The sequence below is a fragment of the Ictalurus furcatus genome, chromosome 16 (genome assembly GCF_023375685.1).
Source record: "Ictalurus furcatus strain D&B chromosome 16, Billie_1.0, whole genome shotgun sequence".
NCBI lineage: Eukaryota > Metazoa > Chordata > Actinopteri > Siluriformes > Ictaluridae > Ictalurus > Ictalurus furcatus.
Window position 1 is genome coordinate 13028498 of NC_071270.1, and position 20850 is coordinate 13049347.

A 20850-nucleotide genomic window follows, 5' to 3' on the forward strand; every position below is an offset into this window, starting at 1 on the left:
AAAGCAGCTGTGCCTGAGCACACCTGGAAATTTACAGCCGATTGGCATTCAACTTACTGCACACGTGTGCAGTAAAAAAAAAAAAAAAAAAGCATTTCCAAAACATTTGTAAAAACCGTGGAAATTTGTAGCTGGGTTTGGTTAACGCAAACATTTATGTACACACACATTTACTAAAAGATTAATAAATGAGGCCCTTGGTTAGTACAGCTCACATGATTTTTTTGGTTTGACAGTTTGAAACCCTGCCCTTTGCTCGTTAGAGCAACATTCACCCCTTGCAAATATTACATTAGTGAGACACTGCAGCCAAAACCACCATGCTTGCTCTGTGTGCTTTGGCAAAATAACCGGTGATTCCTATAATATAGCATGAAGGGTGAAAGTACTTTCATTTCATTAATATTTTTTTTCTTCATTTGGAACTGCAACATGAGCAGATGTAAATTAGGGCTAGTAGTTGTAATACAAGGTTCAGGTTACAATCGTTATTGATTAGGATTTCATCCTGAAATTTATGAATGATTATGACTGACAGAAAAATAAATTCACTCCGGGAGAAGCTCTTTGACAATCATGAAGTCACTATTAGGCATACACAGGCTGCTCTATCTTTGTAAATGTTTCATATATACTTATTCATGTATATTCACTTATATACAGTCCCCTTTGAAACTATTGGAATCGCAAGGCCAATTAAATTTAAAAATTTTTTTTTGCTATAGACTGAAGACTCAAATTTGGGTTTGAGATCAAAATATGGATATGAGACGAGAGTTTAGGATTTCAGCTTTTATTTCCTGGTATTTTCATCTAGATGTCTTAATCATCATAAATCATAGAATCTTTTTGTATCAGACCACCCAATTTTTAGGCGAGCAAAAATATAAGTGATGTCAGCGAGTCGCCGGCTTGATGCAGTAATTGCAAGCAAGGGATTTGCAACCAACTATTAAACATTATTTACTACAAGACTTATCTCTTCCTATACTTTTGCTCAAATAAAATGTGAATGGTCGGATATAAAATGTGCTATGTTCAATGTTGTATAACACATCTACATATAAATACCAGGAAGTAAATGCTGAAATTTAAAATTCTTGTCTCATATCTTTTGATCTCAAACCCAAATGTCTTCAGCAAAAACAAATGAATCGACCTTTCCGTCCCAATCATTTCTGAGGGGACTGTATATTCTGATTGGTCAGAAGGCATTGGTTTATTTTCTATAACAGCATGACTCTGACAGTAATTGTCAGACTACTGAGTCACGGGTTTATATTAATCTGCTCATTCTGAATGACTTTTTCCTTTCTATGGTAACAACTTACACGGTTACTTGCATGGCAAGAATTGTAATTGTTGTTACAGTGAAGTTTTCTGTTAGAGTGCTGTAGTAAAGATTGCTCGCTGACAGCAGTAGACCAATCACAACAGACTGGGACATCTGACCAATCAGAGCAGAGTATGCTCTCTGAAAGGAGGAGTTTAGAATGAATCCTTTAGAACGGATCATTTAACGAGTCGTTTATGACACTGGGAGGAAAAAAGGTAATTCTGCAGTTTAAATGATGAGCAGATTAAAGTGTTTTTTTGTCCTTGGATGCATTTAAATCTATTGTAGGAGACCTCTAAAACAAAATTAGGCACGTTTCAAAACCATAATAGGTGCACTTGAAGAAAGAAATCTTGGAAGGAATCCACGAATGGAAGGAACATTTCCCCCTAGTCATGAATTAACTTTGTCTCCATATAAACAGTGTAGGGTGTAAATTCAACACTCTGGGTGTTAAATCAACACTGGCGATTTTACTGTATAACATGACAAGCTTTATTGTTCGTGTAATTATCTTCATGTGGCTTGTGAAAAAACTAGTGCTTGTAGCTGCACTAACGTAAGGGATAACAGGAACTAACTAGTTATACAATGTTCCACGACATTATCTATAAATGGATAAAACCTATGACATGTTCATATGTTAATAAATAAAAAATGTTAGCATTGATGTTGTACTACGGTATAGGATGAGTACAACACTTTGACACATGCTGTTATAGAATATAATCAATAATCAGCTGCAGGGTGTAATGACTCTCTGCATCACACCAACCCGTTATTTATTATATTCATTTCCTACAGCACGTCCTGTCACGTTTTATTCCTTACTTAGATCTCTGTAGCTCGACCGTAGAACTGCTGATCTGAGAGAGCTAATAGGGACTTTAAGCAGCAGCTGCAAATGGAACGGCTACAGTGACCAGAACTAAGCTGTTACACCGCCGTAACCGAGAATGTAAACATCATTAAGCAACCGTAAAAAAGACGGCACAACGCAACATTCAGTCATTTATTGAAATATTTAAAAAATGTAATTAAAAAAAAGCAGGCGAATGATTGCTTTTGGCATTAAATAATAATCTATTCTCATAAGAAGAGTTTTTACTCTTGTGTGATGCCAATAAGTCTAAAAACCTAGATTTACTATGTAAACGATACAGTACTTGCCTTTTAATCTTGATTACATGGAGGAAGATGAATGCCTAAATGAATTTTGTGTCAGAAAATGAAAATTAGCTTAAGTTTAAAACATATCAACACAGATTAAATAAAAGACTAATGGTACAATCATATACTGATGCAATTACAATGTCATATACCATAAAACATAACAATTTCTTGCCTAATCTGTCACGCGCAATACAACGTCTGAATGCCGTCGCAGTTCCATTCGCAGATCTTGCATAAAGTCCCCAATATTTCTGTGTATACTTACATTAGTTATACTGACTAATGAGTGTGTTTGAGAGCGAGAGAGAGAGAGAGAGAGAGAGAGAGAGAGAGAGAGAGAGAGAAAGTGTGAGACTCACATGGGTTCCATTGACACTCCAGGACACTGCAGGTTCAGGTGATCCCTCAGCCACACAGATCAGCACCTTGGCTTTGCCATCTGTGCTCCTCTCTTTTTTCAGACTCTTAATCACAGGGCTGCCTGCAGGACAGAGACAGAGAGAGACAGACAGAGAAAGAGAGAGATACAGGGAGATGAACACAGAAAGGGGAGGGACAAAGTGCTAATTATGCAACTATCACAACTGCGTAATCTTTCAATCTGAGCACAAAAACATGGCTGGTATTTATAGGTGCTTTTTTGTGAGCTGCATGTATTTAAAATGTGTCTGTCATGTAATTTGGAGGTGTTTTCTTAGGCATGAGATGATGCCTGTGGTGTGACCGTGTGAAGATGAAGTGTGATCGCTTCTTACCTTCCACGTCCAGTTTGAAGGCGGCGCTGCGTTTGATTCCGGCTATAGCTGCCTCGCACACGTAGTAGCCTGCGTGATTATACGTTAGAATGCTGAAGTCGGGGAGTTTGTCCAGCTTGCCGTTGTCCTGTGGGAGGGAAGTCCATTGAGCTCTTTAGCAGTATTTAGGCAAGGCTGCAATGTGCAGTATATTTCAGACACTTACACACACAGACCACAGAGTAAGAGATCACATGACTGCAGCACACATACACACACATGCTAATTCTAATCAGCTGATATAAGATACAGGGCAAAATATTATCAGCTCTGCCTAATGTTTCTCATTAAGAGGTAAGATGAGATGTATCTTTATTGATCCCCCCGTAGGGGCAATTCAAAGCACTGCAAGCTTAGAAACTGCAGGCTTTAACCTGAGTGACAGTGGCAGAGAGACAATATATGAACTGGTGAACTTGAGCATGGTGCTCTCACCTTAGTCCACATCACTGTGGCTTCGCTTGAGGAATTCTTGTCTATGATCACCTCCAAGGATTCCCCAACCCTTTTCAAGATGTTTCCTGAGGGAATGACGTTCAGGTCCAGATCTGAAAGAGGAAGAGGTTATTATTGGTGAACTGTCATTGTAGTTGAAGCTATTATATGCAGGAGGCGGAGTTAATTTCAGAGCAAGGCAGATTCGCTGATTTGTAGTTTTGCAATACATCATTTTTAAAGTGCACCTATTATTGTTTTTCAGATAATACCTTTCAGGTAGTGTGTTATAGGGCTGTTTGTGAATGTAAAAAGTCTGCAACGTTTAAAAAAGAAGGAAGCGATTCTGAACAGCTGAAACGAGTCATTAGTCATTCCAGACTTGCTTCCTGTACTAATCTACATAGGTTTATAACAAAAAGTCCCGCCTCTGGTCTTCATCGACTGCTCGCTGACAGACGGAGCTGAAACTCGTTTTGGTCGCTGACAGCAGTAGACCAATCACAACAGACTGGGATCTCTGACCAATCAGAGCAGAGTATGCTCTCTGAAAGGAGGAGTTCAGAATGAATCCTTCAGAACGGATCATTTAACGAGTTGTTTGTGACACAGGGAAAAAAAAGGTATGAAACTCTCGAGCACATTAAAGTGTTTTTTGACCTCCGATGCATGTAAATCTATTGTAGGAGACCTTTAAAACAAAATTAGGCATGTTTGAAAACCATAATAGGTGCACTTTAATGTATCGTTGAAATTCTATGATTATTATAGGTCTAAGGTTAAATATTAAAAAGTGCAACTTTAACATTTTTAGTTTCAATTTGACACACTTTGTTTAATTGTCTGTTTAATTATTTTAACACTCACATACACACACACATTATACGCCAGGCTTGGGCAATGTGAACGCACCATTACTTGCTATAGCAATAAAGCACACAGAGGGTGAAACAGAGAGACAGAGAACAGATGCCTCACACTGTATCATCTCACAGCAGGTGTGACTCTCATACTTATCATTCCAGTAAATCTCACCTTCTTCAAGTGCGCCCACACACACACACACACACACACACACACACACACACACATACACACTGTAATTCTATAATTTTTGTGGTTTTCCCATGGACTTGTGTTACTGTAGCTAAATAATGCTATTCCTAAACCTACTGTACATCTGACCTAACCTTGACCTCAGTAACAAAAAGTACAAAAACAAAACAAAAAAACCCCCAACAACAACAAAAAAACAAAAAACAGATGACCAGCCTAATGTAAGCACAAGGTCATAACTTTCACAGACAGGGGGTATTTATTTCTATTTACTGGAACATTTCTGTTTCTCCCTAATTTGGTCTTCCCCCCCCTCCCAAGACAGGTGAAGCCAGTTTCAATTTTACACACTTTGTTTAATTGTCTGTTTAATCATTTTAACACTCACATACACACACACAAACACACACACACACAGACACATTACAAGCCAGGCTTTGGCAGTGTAAACGCACCATTACTTTCCATAGCAATAAAGCACACTGAAGCCTCTGGTATACTTCGTTTTTTTACATGTATGCTAGCGTGTGCGCACAGTCGTGCATATAGCCTTTCAAAGTATACTCATTTGACATGTATGAGTACACAGGTGGTTGACGCATGCGCATTACGACAACTTGCACTACCCCTCCTGGCCTACAAGAGTCACTACGGAGTAGTAAAGCAGGATTTCTGCGTGAAGGACGACAACCAAGAAGAATCACAACAACATGAAGAACAATGCTTGGGCAATCTCTTGCAACGATTAGCACTTGTATACAAACCTAACCTGCACTCATTTCCGTCTCTTCCGTTTTTTCTTCGACTACTTTAAGAATCAACGGCCCTGGGTCACTGCTGCCACCTTGTGGAACAACTAAATAGTGCAAAAGAATTACATGCGCATGTGCGACCTGTGCGTGTTAGAAAAATCAGGCGACGCACATACAGTACGCGCGTACTCTGCTGATGACGAAATTTGCGTCACGCGTACTGTGCGCTGTTCTTAGCGTGCGCGTAAAACATGAAGTTTATTTTCTGCTTGAGGATGTAACAGAGAAACAGAGAACAGATGCCTCACACTGTATCTTCTCACTGCAGGTGTGATCATACTTACCATTCCAGTAAATCTCACCTTCTCCAAACACACACACACACACACACACACACACACGCACACACACACACGCACACACACACACATTGTAATTCTATCATTTTTGTGGTTTTTCCATGGAACTATAGCTAAATAATGCTATTCACAAACCTACTGTACATCAGACCTAACCTTGACCTCAGTAAAAATAAAAAAAAAAGAAAAGAAAAAGCACAAGGTCATAACTGTCACACAGAGGGGGTATTTTTTTTCTCTTTTTGGGAACATTTCTCTTTCTCCCTAATTTGGTCTTGGCCAATCCACCAACCCACCCCAACTCCCCCCAACTCCCCTGTCACACAACAGCTATTAACAGAGGAGAATAAAGTCTAACACATGCTTCCTCCAAGACAGGTGAAGCCAGCCAAAACACATCTTTTTGAACTACTGCTTATATATATATATATATATATATATATATATATATATATATATATATATATAAACAGACCAAAATGAAGACTTTTGAAAATGAAGGCGTGGCTTCACCCACATTCGCCCCCTGATTGGCTCTTCTGGATCATTGCGTATCCTTCCCTGATTTGTCAAGCTCCTACCATATGACCATTACGCTACCTTGATCGTACACACAACATCAAGGAGACTGAACCGCAAGCTTTGTTGGTTTTGTTGTCATTCTTAGCAGCTATTGTGCAGTTAAAGTCTGTATTTTATAACACTGCAGCTGCCTACATGCACAAGAGGCGAGCTATGATTAGAGAAATCGGCAACAAATCTCATTTCAAGCGGCGTAAACCCTACATGGAACGCCAGTTTGGACTAGCAACCAACTTCCTGTTTACGCTTGTATGCGCATGACCAATGTTCATGAATGGTCATGTGACGTGCATTTTTTGGTCGTGTAGTGTGGACGGAGATTGTTTCTGAAATACAGCTGAAACGCCAGTGTAGACGAGGATCTAGTCTAAACAGAGCCTTAGTGTGACCTCGGCTCAACCAGAGTCACAAACTCTAATTAGTCCAACTGTCCAGTGTGTCCCAAATGTCCAACCACGCTCAAGATAAATTTGATTAGTATGTCTCACATTTTAATTTATATCTGTTAAAGAGCAAAAAAAAAAAAAAAGAACTCTTCACTGCTTGACTCTTTCCCTCAAAGGCCAGCTTGCAGATATCACTGAGAACTGTGAGCAAGATTAACAGAGTTGTAGGTGAGGTGCAGAGAGGCAGGACTAGAAGAACAGAAGATTGTGTGCTTACAGGTGACAGTGATGTTCGCTGAAGCCTGCATGTTTTCGTTATCGATCAGAGAGCACTTATATTCTCCAGAGTCAGCCCGCTTCATGCTGGATAGAGTATAGACGTCCGAGTTCGTTACCGGGACCTTCTTACCCTGCGCACAGGAGAAATTATATTTATATAACACTTTTAAAAACTGAGCAATTACAGAAAAAAAAATAATAAAATATGAGAAAATAAAATGAGCTTACATATAATGTAGTAAAAGGAAGTTTTAAATGCAAAGAAAATAATTTGACCAAAAGCCTGCCTACTCGTTTATATTAGTAAAACTAATTTATCTAGACCTACTACTCACTCAAACAAATCAGTAAATACAGATCACACGTGACACCCAAATCTTCCAGATACACTTTTCTTTTTTATTTTAATTTAATTTTTTTACAGTTCCAGGTATACAGTTCCAATATATTTGAAGGTGGTACTATTCGTACAGTATTATCCACGCACTGGACTCTCCATGCTCTGATATACTCTGTGGGAAATGCATTCTCACCTTAATGTGGAAGTTGAAGCTGGTGGGAGGAGGGTTTCCGTCTGCTTGGCATTTCAGTGTCACGTTATCACCTTCCTTAATGGAGCCTGTAGACAGAACCTGCAGGTTCACCTTCTCAGTGGGGTCTGAAAGAAGGATAATGATAGAGACAGACAGAGCATGAAGGCGAGAGGAACGAGCGTAAGAGGAAAAGGTGCAGCATCAGCTTGGCACATTCAGCAACTGGGATCTTTCTCTGGTGCTCGTCTTGTTGTGTCCCTGTGGCCTCATCTTTCCATCTGTCCTGCCTAAAGCAGCTTAAAATTTAGCCCCAGTTAGAAAGTGTAACCTGTCGAGCTTCTTATTAGTGGTAGTTCAGCACTGCTGATCATTTTCTCTGCATTTCTATGTTTTTGTGTCATGTGTCTCTTCACGCTGTTTTCCCTCGGAATACGAAACAATGGTCAACAAACGCTGTACCCTTAAAACACTAATGCAAGGATGCGAGAAGTAGGATAGAGAAATAAACAAACTATAAAAATGAGTATTTTGAGTTGTTTTTGAGTTTGTATGTCAGATATAATATTCCTCTTATACTGCGGTATATATATTTGCAGACAATTACATTTTTTATGTATTAATGAACGACACATTGCGCTATTTAACAGTTTTTTTAATTTATGTTTATTTATTTAACTGTTATGGAACAGAAGATTCCCACGGCACAAGGCGGGGGACACCCTGGACACTCACACACCCGTTCACACACAACGGTCAATTTAGAGATGCCATTCAGACTGCAATGCATGTCTTTGGACTGGGGAGGAAACCTTCGGAGTATCTGAAGTGAAACACCAAAACCACGGGGAGAATTTCACAGCGTGAATGTGAACAAGGTTAATTAATTTTTCATACATTCCTTTTTCCCAAATTCGGAGAGGAAATGAAAAGTAAATATGCTAAGCACACATTCTCCAATCAAATTGCATATTACAAAACGGACAGACCCGTAACTTTAGTGCAGGGAAGCAGGAAGGTGTTTCACATTGAACGTGCTGGAATTTGAAGCAGCATACATTGGAATACACTATGATGTCACACCCAAATGGTAGGCAAATCCTTTTCCTTTCAACAGAGAATGTGTGTGTTGACTACAATGATATAGGGATAAAATTAAAAACCTGTTGTTTGATGAAGTTTTCTGTAAGATGACATATATTTAACATTTACGGAAGGAGAACTGAGTGTAAAAGTTTCCTGAGAGGTTGGTTCCTGTAGTCGATTATATATATAAGTCAAAGTTAAATGCCTGAAATAAGCTCTGTGGTGAACACAAGCTCAAGATAATTTCACATGTTATTCTACGACATAAAATACATCAGTAATACCCAACTCATGATTTTTTAAAAGCTTCTATGTATCTTGAAAAAGTCGGATGTTAACAAGTGGCTAAATGGGACTACAGAGGCTGTCGGGGACATTAAACGTCATCACGCTGAACAGGAAAACTCATCTACTACAGTACAGCCTTATTGTGTTTATACTCGCACTCTTGCAAACTATTCCAACTCAAACGTTTCTACGTGTAGACTTATCAGTTTATAGCAGAGCTTCTCAACCTTTTGTAACTAAAGCCCCCCAAGCCTCCCCTATCATGTGGCACGCCCCCCCCCCCCCATATTGGACCAGGTATAATGATAATCTATGACAATCTATATTCTATATAAAATCTATCTATATATAACCTAATCTGTTTTTGATAGATAGATAGTTTTTTTGATTTTGTGTTTTTGTACTTTTTGAAACTACTTTTCATAACTTTTATGATTTTTTAAATGACTTATGACTTTTATAAAACTATATATAACGGACAGGTGTGGAATATGAATGATCAAAAATGTTTCTGAACACTAAAACTACTTTGAACAAGAGAACTAAGCTGTAATACCGTGTACATTTTTACATGTAAAACATGCTGTGTACAATTTTACATTTACAACCTACATTCATCTTGCGTTCTAAAAATATTCACATACGAATTATATAAATTGGGAAGAAGGGCGTGTCTCGTTATCCATGACATTGTTAAATCTCCAGCTCTCAGCCTCTCACTGAACAAAGCAGATGCAGAGAGAGGTGAGAGTGCAGCGGGAAAGCAAGACCTCGCACTTACAGGACAGTACTGGCGACATTTGGAAAGTTTCTAAGGTTTGTCCAAAAAGTTGCTAGATTTTTCGGTAGATGCTTTTTTTGCAAAAAAAAAAAAAAATAAGTCACCAAAGGGGTCTGAAAAGTCACTAAGTCGGCAACACTGGGCTGCACTGACAGCTAGATAAAACGCAGCCTAAGCTTCGCCTCTCCCCAGTAAAAAAGAAAATACAGAGGGAGAGTGAACGTGGGGTTTTTCATTTATGCATGTTCTATTTGAAAAGCAATAAAATACACAGAGTACCCAATTGATGCCCGGTCTGTGTTTTTTTTCTTGAAAACAATTTGCGCCCCTTTCCGATCTCTCCGTGCCTCCAGGGTAGAGAACCACTGGTTTATAGTACTTTCCAATTGTAGTGTTTTTGTAATTGTAGCGCTATAAAGCTTAGTATAAAGTCTCCGTACACAGGGGAAATTAACATTTTTAGCTAAATTTTTCATTAAACATAGTTTCAAAAAAAATATTTTTTCAGACAGTCTCTAAGAATGCCTTTGACAAGAAGAACGTATTGAAATCATACTCATGGCTATTGGCTTTTTGTCGAGGGAACCAGGCTGATGCTAACTTCCGGGTTGACCTATAAAAATACGTCATCCCTGCAGCACTCTATAAACGTGGCTTTTTTTTAACTGTGTTTCAATTCACACAGGGTTGCACTTACAGTGGATGCTGAAGGTTTCAGGTGCAGACATCAGGTCAGGCCCGGTCACGTGTTTCATGACGCAAGCAAACTTTGAGGTCGCGTCCTGTTTCCCTGCTGTGTACTGCAACTGAGAGGTTGTGGTGGACAAGCCGGTGACTGGGTCCTTCTTTACAGAGGCACTGATAATGATCACTGTACACACACACAAACACACACACACACACACACAGAGTTGCCCCACACAGCAGTCATACATTTAGTGCAAACAAACACAGACTATTATAACACACACTTATGTGTTTCCTCATACACCAGCTTCCTTCTACAGAGAATGACTGAATACATCACACTCACGCTTGTTGTCAGCCTCTAGCGTCTTGTTATTCTTCACCCAGATGATTTCTGCTGGGGGATTTGCACTGGCAGCTACACACTCTCCCAGCTGAAACACACACACACACACACACACACACACACACACACACACACACACACACACACACACACACACACACACACAGTGTGTGTTTATCTTTAAGGCGTAAACAGATCACCAAGCCAAAACCTCTCCCGCTTCTACATTCACTAATCTTTGATCCAGGAAGTGGATCCAGCCAGCCTGTGTGACACAGATACTATATTAGGAGTTTCAGTTACACATTCATGACTGGTGACGTTTCCAAAATTAAACTGTAACCTGATTTATAAATGATTACAGCTGCCTCCCTTGCCAAGGAAACTCTGGGACTTTCTATAGCTCTGCCATGTAAATTTGGTGGCTTTAGGTGATTTTGGCTGCACGTGCTACTCGTCATGACGCTGGGGTTGGGCAGGATGGGTACTTTCCCTCAAGTAACAATTACTGAACATGTTACTGAGGTGAGAGTGAGCTAGACAGATCACTATGTGTGCATTTTCTCGCTCTCTTTCTCTCTCGGTTTCATTTTGTCATATAACCCTATGCTACCAAACACAAGCTATAGAGCTTGAAAATAATTACAATAAAGAACAAAGAGCAGGGAAGAAGATATATCGTTCCTGCTCATACACTGTAAAAAAAAAAAAAAAAAAAATAGCAAAGTGTATAAAATCTCCATTACAGGAGGAACAAGCAGGAGCTGCGTTTAATAAAACCAACAGATGAGACAGCTTCTTAGCTATTATCACTCCCCTGCACAACACATACACTCTCAGGGAGAAAATAAATGAACTAAATGCTTCTTACAGACATAGTAGCCTACAGGGTACATCTTTTATACCTTAATGTTGAAGTTATTCATTTTAGCAGAATTTTATTAAAAGGAACCCCGACTATGAAGACTTGTAGGCCTTAACACGCAATAATTGCCCTCTCCTACTAAAATACGTTGTTATAAACACATGAAATATGTTCATTACTTTAAAAATCCTTAATATTTAACACATAGTTGAACCTACGGAGGCCGCCATTACGAGTCAATGATGTAAAATGGTTGCACTTGAGCGCTCAAAAGAATTAGCTACCTGCCCCCACGGCCGGAAAAGAATGCCGCACTGTGCTGCTTTTTGGCTGTAATTTCCTGGTTCTTGTGCGCTGTGATACAGGGGATATCTGTAAATATATTCCAATGCGTACGCATCTTGTTAGTGTGTTTTTTCTGTATATTCTCATAACATAAAGCTCCTGTAAAATTAGCCGAAAACACCTAGCCAAGGCATGCCAAGGCAAAATAAAATTAAAGCTGTTCTTGAACCCTTTGGAGTACATGCATGGTTTTGGTCTCTTTTGAACGCTGGACAAATTTTTTTGGCATGATTGGATTGTTTGGACCTTTGCCAGTGTAACAAGACTGTTTCTGTCAGGATGTTATGGATCAGTGGATTACTATGCGGCTTCATATGAGGGGAGTTGCCTCTGTTTCGTAGGCTCACTGGAGAATCAAGACCGTTGCAACCATTTGACGTCACTACCCAGAATGCATCGTGACGTAAACAGCAATGGCAGCCTACGAGTGCAAGGATTACTATTTATTTATTCATTTATTTTTAAAAACTGACATCTAGAGTATTTTTGTATAGCGGATTTATATAGCAGATGTCAGTGTTAATCTAATAAGCCATACAAGTCTTCATAGACTTCAAAGGGTTCCCTTTAAGGTACATATGTGGATTTTAAGGACCTTGGGGAACAAAAATTCACCCTTCTTCTTGACAATGCAGTCACAAGCTTATGCTGAACACACACACACACACACACACACACACACACACAAACACTCTAAGATCAGAGTCCAACTCAGTGGTCCAACTCAGTGTCCTTCTCACTCTATACACGTCCTCATTTCTTCTCTCCTCCTTGGTCCTTTGTTAAGCCTCAGCATCAGACAAGCAAAATGTTTTTAACATGACCTGCCCCAAGGTTGAGCTCTTGCTCTTTTTCTACCTTTGTACACAAAGTAGCTGTGCTTTAAACAAGACAGATCGCAGTAGGTGGCGATAAAAAAAAAAGAAGTCCTCCTTACCCTTTACTGTCTGCTTTCATAAAAATGCCCACATACCTCTGAACCTCCAGCTTGCCTTAGATCTGAACACATACAGTATAACAGCTCCCAATGGAACCCAGCCCAGACAGTGTAAATTGTAGCTGAGCCTGTATAGGGTACTAATCCCTTTTACTGCACTCAGAAAGTAATGTCACATTTTCTCCCCTGCCATTTTGTTCTGCTGCTTTGGATTTTTGGTTTTCCGTAAGGAAACATCACTACAGGAGTAGCCCCTTTCTACTAAGGGGCACTCTGTTTTCTGTGTGTGTGAGATTGTATGCTGATATGTCCAACAGATTTACCCTACCAGGCAGGAAGATGCCACATGGGTGTGTTTAAGGTTTAGGCTGGGTGATTGGAAAAAAAAAAAACAATTCGTTGCCAGATTTAATGTAGGGTTGCCGTGGTTTTGTTGAATACGCTGTAGTATCACACAGCGGCAGCTAACGCGGATCCTAAAGGGCACCATTTTTTAAGCACTCACCGGTGTCAGTTTGCCGTCGTCCAGCCGACTCGCTTTGTTCCTGAATTCAGGTGCTGATGGTCTCTCTGAGAATTATAAACAGAAGAATTTATTGACGATCAGCATCATACTACACACAATATGCACAATACACAAGATACAAATGCTGTTTTTTTTTTGTTTGTTTGTTGTTTTTTTTAACAAATATTCTACAGTAACTTGCCTACCTTTTCACCTACTCTATCTACTATGGGCATTTTATAATAGACCAGTGAAAATATTTTGAATATAGTCAAACTTATCTCGTATTTTTTTTAAAATTTATTATTATTAGAAGATTACAATAAACAATGTATACGATCATTAAACCTATTTCTAGACATTGTTACTCATTTCAAGCTCGCAGTTTTATTATTCTATTGGCAGATCATTTTGCTTCTTTCTAGAAATAAATGCTTCAAATGAGCAAAATTATCTGCCAATAGAGCAAGACTATTTCAAACACGAAATTAGTACAAATGGCTTGAAATAGATTTAATAATCTTATATTTGGTTTATTGTGATCTTATAAATAAGAAATACTACATAAATATGATTATATTCAATATATTTCCACTTTAAAAGATGTCAATTTTTTGCAGTGTAGGTCCCATTTAAGTCACTTTGCAGCTATATAATTACTAAACTGTAGTGTCTCTGCTGCTATGCACAATTTGTCAGCTCCCCTTTAACCCATCCATCAGTGCAATGGGACCACCACTGACAAGATGTTATTAAGTTGGCAAATCATTCTCAGCACATCAGTGAATGACTCTCAAATTTGTGGTTTTACCTCTTAAAATTTTACAAGCACTTTGTCTGTCCACGGCTGACTTTGAACTAGTTTAGAGGCTTTTTTGAGATTGTTGTGGCGCTTTTTTTCCCCAAAATTTGCAATGCAACTTGTGGAGTTTTTTTTTTTTTTGTTATTTTTTTGTGATTGTTGCGGAGTGCTTTTTTTTCCGGAAAATTGCAATTGCACGAAATTGTCTTTCGTTTAATGGTAAATGAGACCTTTTTAGCTGTACTCATGTGTGACACGTGTGAATTAGAGAGGGTTTGGCTGAATGCGCATTGTGATGACATCACATGACGTGTCTTGGCTCAAATCTGTGGAAAATCTGCGGAAATTGTGAAAAATTGCAAGCTCCTGCAAATACTGCGACGTTTGCTCGAAAATCCTGTAGGGACTGTCCTATAGTGCAATTTCTGAAGAAAAAAAAAATCTATATTGATTTTGTGTCTGATAGTGGGAGATTTATTATTACTATAATTCTAATTATTATGTACGCATGCATGTTTAGAAAGCTGTACTCACTGTGCACTTCGACTTCAACAGGGTATTCTTGGAGATTATTCATGGAGACCACCATGCATGTGAAGACTCTCTGATCACTAAGGTCGGCATGACTGATTAGCAGGCTGGAATCAGTCCCAATGCTAGCGCGGTCCTTATAGCTGTCGGTGGCTGTGATCTTCGCTTCATCCTTTTGTTCTTGCTTCACCAAGATATCTCCTGAAGTGCCGTTCTCACGCGACTAAAGACAATAAAACAAAAGCACTATTACCAATCTGTCATACGCTGCACTCCTTCACTGCCCCTGTTCTGAGCTGACTCATCATACTCTTTCAGCAGAATAGACTAACAGCAAGTAAAAAACCCAGCATTTTTGCGGATCTTTTGTGGGTGTGACAGTGAAGATAGCAGGTCTGTGTAAACCACTTATTCATCTCTTCACACTTCACCAATGTGGCTGGTTTTCCCTGACACCTGACAGCAGGACACCAGTGATCCAGAACTGACAAATTCAGACAAGAAGAGCAGCACAGACTCACATGTTTCCATTTGGTGAACATCAGATCGGATGGCTTGTTGTCGCCGTTGTTGCAAGGCACCTTGATGGTCTCGCCGTACAAGCCGATGACCTTCTCCATGCTGCTTGCTGAAATGTGACACAAAACAGAAGGAAATCATTGAAAGGTTTAAGTCAACATTAGATCAAGGGTCTCGGGTCCGCACTGTACCTAATTAGACACCATTCACAGCGTGTTGAGCCTGTCGTGCTACTCCTTGCTCCTCTATGACTGTGTGAACAGAAAGGCTCTAATTCCACCATCAAGTATCCTGATGACACAGTCCTAATAGGCCTAATCTCCAGCTATAATGAGACTTAAAGGCAGAAGGTCAGAATGGTGTCAGGACAATCATTTTCCTCTCTGTTCGGCTCTCAGCAAGAGTTAAGAGCTGGTCAATGATTTCATGTAGCAGGAAGCAGACCACACATCCATTCACACCTCAGAGCGGATGCTGTGGCGAGGTTCAGCAGCTTCACAGAGCCGTGAGTCACCATTAGCAATGAACTCAACGTTGGACACAACATTCCCTCAGCTAATTAAAAATAGTGCTGTGTATCCTCAGTGGATCCAAACGTATACACTTACACTATAGAGCCTGTCCTTTAGAGTTAGCTGCACCAAACCCTCACACACACTGCAGAGGTGTAAGAGCATCACAGAACATCAACACAACTTCCCAAACTACAGGACGAGTTCTAAAAATGTTGTGTCAGTAACGCAACATGACATTCTCCACACATACAGCTCTCTCTTCACCTCTTTGGCACAAGTCACAGATATTAGTTCTCAGAGGAGGAAGATAGTCACCAGGTTGCTCAATAAGCAGTAATTCACACATACACTCTATATTGTTACACTCAACGGATTGTACTGTTCACCTTATAATCACCTCACAAAATTTGCACCTTTTTAACGCTCACTTTTCTCTTTAATCTGTTACACTGAGTCCCAACACATATACCAAGGTTTCGTCTGCTGCCCTGTTATATTGCCACCATGTCCTAATTGACTGTTTTTACATTTTATATTGGATTTTTTAAATTAAGTTTGTAAGGATACAACACAATACAACACACCTTTATATTTTCAAAGATACTTTCAAAATATTTGCATAATGTTGTTATATAATGGCTTTAGTTTCTTCACTTCAAGCTTCTGTTTACATTTTTCCAGCCCAGAAAATAGCTCAGCCACCAGATACATAGCTGCCAAGACTGCAAACAAGAAAGTCCTAACAAGCACAGAGAGAGAGAAAAAAAAACCAAATTTTACCACAAAACCCTAGTGAATACTACTTTTTTTCTTCAAATGTGCACTAAGCAACAGTAGGAAAACACCGAGGCAAAAAATAAGTAGTTCGTCCTAGTGGCTCACAAGACCAAGCTAAAAATCCTTAGCTTCACAGAGATAAAATCCTTGAGAAGAGAAAGTTACCGCAATCAGAAACTGTGTCCCACATCCTTTCGCCTTCGGTGAACAGGCTTTTCTGTTGGGTGAATTTAATTTGCATTTCAGCAAAAAAAAAATCATAAACGAAGCTGTGGCTCAATTGTAAATGCTGGCATCTCTGCTCAGCTCTGCCCCTTTTCCCAGAGGACAGGGGTGTTCAGTTATGGGTTAAGGGAGGCTTAAATAAATAACTCTAAAATTGCTCTAAAATGATAAACTCCTGCTTTTAAATGAGTCAAGAATGCAGTGTCAATGTAATTCTGAAGACTGGTGTGGAACTGGCCAGCAGAGCCTGGGCAAAACTCTGCAATGTGATTCGAGTTGTATGAAAATTGGTAAGCGGGGTTTAACAGAAACTCCTGGATCTCTCTTATAGCCGAACGCTCCGAGGTTGTCATGCAGATGAGGCGCCGCGTCGAGTGGTGTGGTCATTTTTCAGGAGATGAATGAAAAATTTTGGAGGGTTATACAGGCTTTTGTGCTTCAGCCACTTCCATCAGCTCTCTGTGCCTCTCAGAAAACGCCGCACAAAGAGCGTGGCCAAACAGGGGTTCGCATTCCGGCCACACCAGAGCACTTTAACATGCACAAACACACAAACACTGTTCTGGAGTGTTCTTCATAAAGCCTGTCATTTCGACAGTGATTTTAATGCTAGCCGAGAGGATGCATTACAGACTGAGAAGCCTGGCAGAACAGAAAGAAAGAAAGAAAAAAAAACCTCGCCTGTACTGTTCTCTTACAGAGTTCAGGATAGCGCCAAGGCTTGCAAACAAATCGATTCAAATCTGAGAGAATCTTGACAGAAGTAGCCTTAAACTGACACAGGCATGGTTGTACTGAATTAGAGCTTACAGTTGCCTTTCTGTCAACACCGTAAACTTCACGATTCATGTGAAGTTCAGTTATGAATCGAAAGAGCCTCGGGCCTGCTCAGACAGAAGCTTTGCCAGGAGATGAAATTAGAGTGCGAGATTAAAGCGTAAGGTTTAATAATAAAGCCGACTAGCAGAACGGAGGTCGAGGCAGACAGGGAGACAGGTGCAGACGACGCTGTGTACACTCCGTGCCCACCTGTGTCTACAGAACACTGTTTGAACAACAGACCGCCTCTACAGGTAAAATCTCCCTCCTGCTAGCTCACACACTAAAACACCCTCCCCTCACAGATGTGTGTGTGTGTGCATGTGTGTGTGTGTATGTGTGTGTGCAGGAGGTGCCTTGGAAAGAGCTAAACAGACATTATGAAGTATTAGACGAAGGCACCTTTGTTTTTCCATTTTTGCGATGGACCGAGTGCAAACACTCTTCTCGGGTGCTGATGTTTGGAGAGTGTGCCGAGGCGTGAAGTGCAAAACACAGCAACCATCAGCGCCTTTGTCATCCGCCCGGAACTGCAGCATCAAAGTTGCCGTGGGCAGGAAGGACCCTCTAATGGGACACAGTCTGTATTTTGGTCACTTATTTCCAAAAGACCGCCAGTGTTTGTTCTGTCATTCTGCCTGCTAAGTGATGGCTTTTGTGTGTTAAGCCATAAATCTACTTGAGATGTTCATATTACAGGCTTACTAAGAGAGTGTCAGCACACAACCGAGTCTTGTATTGAATAACTGGAAATCTAGGAGTTCACTTATGCTTTTATTTAACACAGATAAAATACATTTGACCAATATGACCAATTAGCACTTTGCTGCTACATAACTTTACAGTGTGTATTTATACACCATCTTTCACATAGTCGATTCATCACTTTACTACAGTGCGAATTCTTTATAACTACAGTATTTGATATTCTACAACTTCTTGCCTTGATGTAACCCAATAATATTGTAATTATTGATTTAATTGTTTTGTTTTGTATAGAGCTGCAACAACTAATCAATAAAATCGATAATAATTGATTATGGAAATCGTTGTCAATGAATCTCATTATGGATTATTAACGGGGTACGTTTACTCACTACGTTACTTCTGTTCCGAAAACACACTTCGGAGAGTAAATACTAAAGTTGTGTCCCAAATGTCGTACTATACACTTACACTATGCACTCTGCACTACTGTCTATACTATGAATTTTAGAAGGATAATATTGTCAAAATACATACATACATACATACATACATACATACACACACACACACACACACACACACACATATACACATATACACATATATATATATATATATATATATATATATACACATATATATATATATATATATATATATATATATATACATATATATATATATATATAGTCTTTATTATATTATATATAAGCCTTTATGCATTATTGTTATGGATGCACAAAAAGCACTAAATTAAACTACAGTCCTAAATGCATAATATATATTCTGGTGTGTCTGTGTGTATTGGGTTCTTTTCAATCTTATATAATTGGACAAACAGTTGTGTAAAGTTTTAATCTGAAGTTTATATTTGTAACACTTTATTTTAAATAAACGAAAAAATGGTACTGAAAGTTTGCCCCCTCATCCGATTAATCTGTAAATCGAAAAAATAATCGGCAAACTAATCGATTATGAAAATAATCATTAGTTGCAGCTCTAGTTTTGTATATTCTGTTCCCTTATCTTATTACATCTTACTTACATGTAGGCTAACAATTTACCTGAACCTCACCACAAGCATTTGCGATACACAAATGTCCTTGACATACTGAGAATATGACTTTGAGGCAGATGATACTCACAATGTCTAAGAAAAATCATCATCATCATCATCATCATCATCTCACCTAAAATGAATCTACTCAGTCATCCTTACTGCATATCAGGTCCTAGGACCAAGGCCTTTTTCTTTAAACATGGCAAAACAATTCACACAAAAGGCAAACAAAAATGGCATCATTAATAGGGATTGGATATGGTGAGGCTTAATGGAAGTGTGTATTAGAACACTACTGAGATGAAAGACCCCTTAACAGTGGAGAGTGAAAGAGTGTGTGTGACGACCGTTCACACACCTACCACGTTACTGATTGCAATCTCCTTTCAATTTAGGAGCCTGGTGCTGACCTTTTTAAAGTGTTTCTCGCAAGCCATTCGATTCTGTCGTGAGGTAGGTGTGTGTGTGTTTGTGTTTGTGTGTGTGTGTGTGTGTGTGTGCGCGCGTCTGTGGGAATGTGTGTGGGTGGGCGTGTGTTTGCTCACAGTGTCAGAGAAAGACTGGCTTATCACTCTTGCGACACACCTGAGCACACAGGGCACAATGACCTCACGGAGAATGCTTTTCCGTCCTCAGCCTCATTCCTTCACAGCTCAGAGCTTAAACCTCAACACCGTCGGACATCACCGAGTTCTCTTGACCAAACACTGATAACCAAAAAAAAAACAAAAAAAACCCAACACACAAAAAACAAATAAAGTTCAACTCCACAGATTAAAAATGATCTTTATTTTCGCACACTAGATTGTGGGTAGACTAGTGAATACTGCAGACTGTGACGCTCAAGGTAGTGTTTCTTATTTCTTCAATAAAGAAAAGGCAGAAAGAGCTCAGACTTGGCAGTCCTGCAGCGTTTTGTATGGAGCAGTGGGAGGGCTTTAGGCAGTGTTATTCGCTCTCTGACAATACGCCTCCAATAACGCTAATGTCCTCCCATTAGCGCTGTCCCCGGGTCGCGCTGCACTCACTAAACTCTGAAATATGCACAGCCTACGGTCTGCAGTCCAAAATCCACAAAAAAAACGGAAAGACACTGCATTTCAGGGAGTGTTAAATTATGATCGCATTAGTGCTGATGCACCGTGTGCTGGCTTACGGCTACAGGATTCGTTAAGAAACACTGGCAGACTTGAATAGGATTTCAGTGCATGTCTTTCTTTCTAAAGGGGATGGCTGGTGTCATGAACGAGGAACGATGCCACTCGTAGAATTAAGTTCTGGGAGCATTAGCACAGAACATACTCTAATGAGACCTCTGATATGGAAAGAAAATAGCAATGCTATAGGCATACTGGATATCCAAACCCCAAAG

General features: G+C 39.6%; 1 protein-coding gene across 2 annotated transcripts in view; it reads right to left on the reverse strand.

Annotated features, from left to right (window-relative positions):
• The window catches only part of alcama (activated leukocyte cell adhesion molecule a), a 76938-nt gene that overhangs the window by 10821 nt on the left and 45267 nt on the right, over window positions 1-20850 (reverse strand). For both annotated transcript variants that reach the window (XM_053645159.1, XM_053645158.1), the window contains exons 2-11: window positions 15377-15483; window positions 14859-15078; window positions 13523-13587; window positions 10871-10958; window positions 10535-10708; window positions 7686-7810; window positions 7151-7283; window positions 3739-3851; window positions 3265-3391; window positions 2869-2990 (exon numbers count right to left, since the gene is read on the reverse strand). In XM_053645159.1, the coding sequence (XP_053501134.1) occupies window positions 2869-2990; window positions 3265-3391; window positions 3739-3851; window positions 7151-7283; window positions 7686-7810; window positions 10535-10708; window positions 10871-10958; window positions 13523-13587; window positions 14859-15078; window positions 15377-15483 (1274 nt within the window). The remainder of the gene's footprint in view (window positions 1-2868; window positions 2991-3264; window positions 3392-3738; window positions 3852-7150; window positions 7284-7685; window positions 7811-10534; window positions 10709-10870; window positions 10959-13522; window positions 13588-14858; window positions 15079-15376; window positions 15484-20850) is intronic.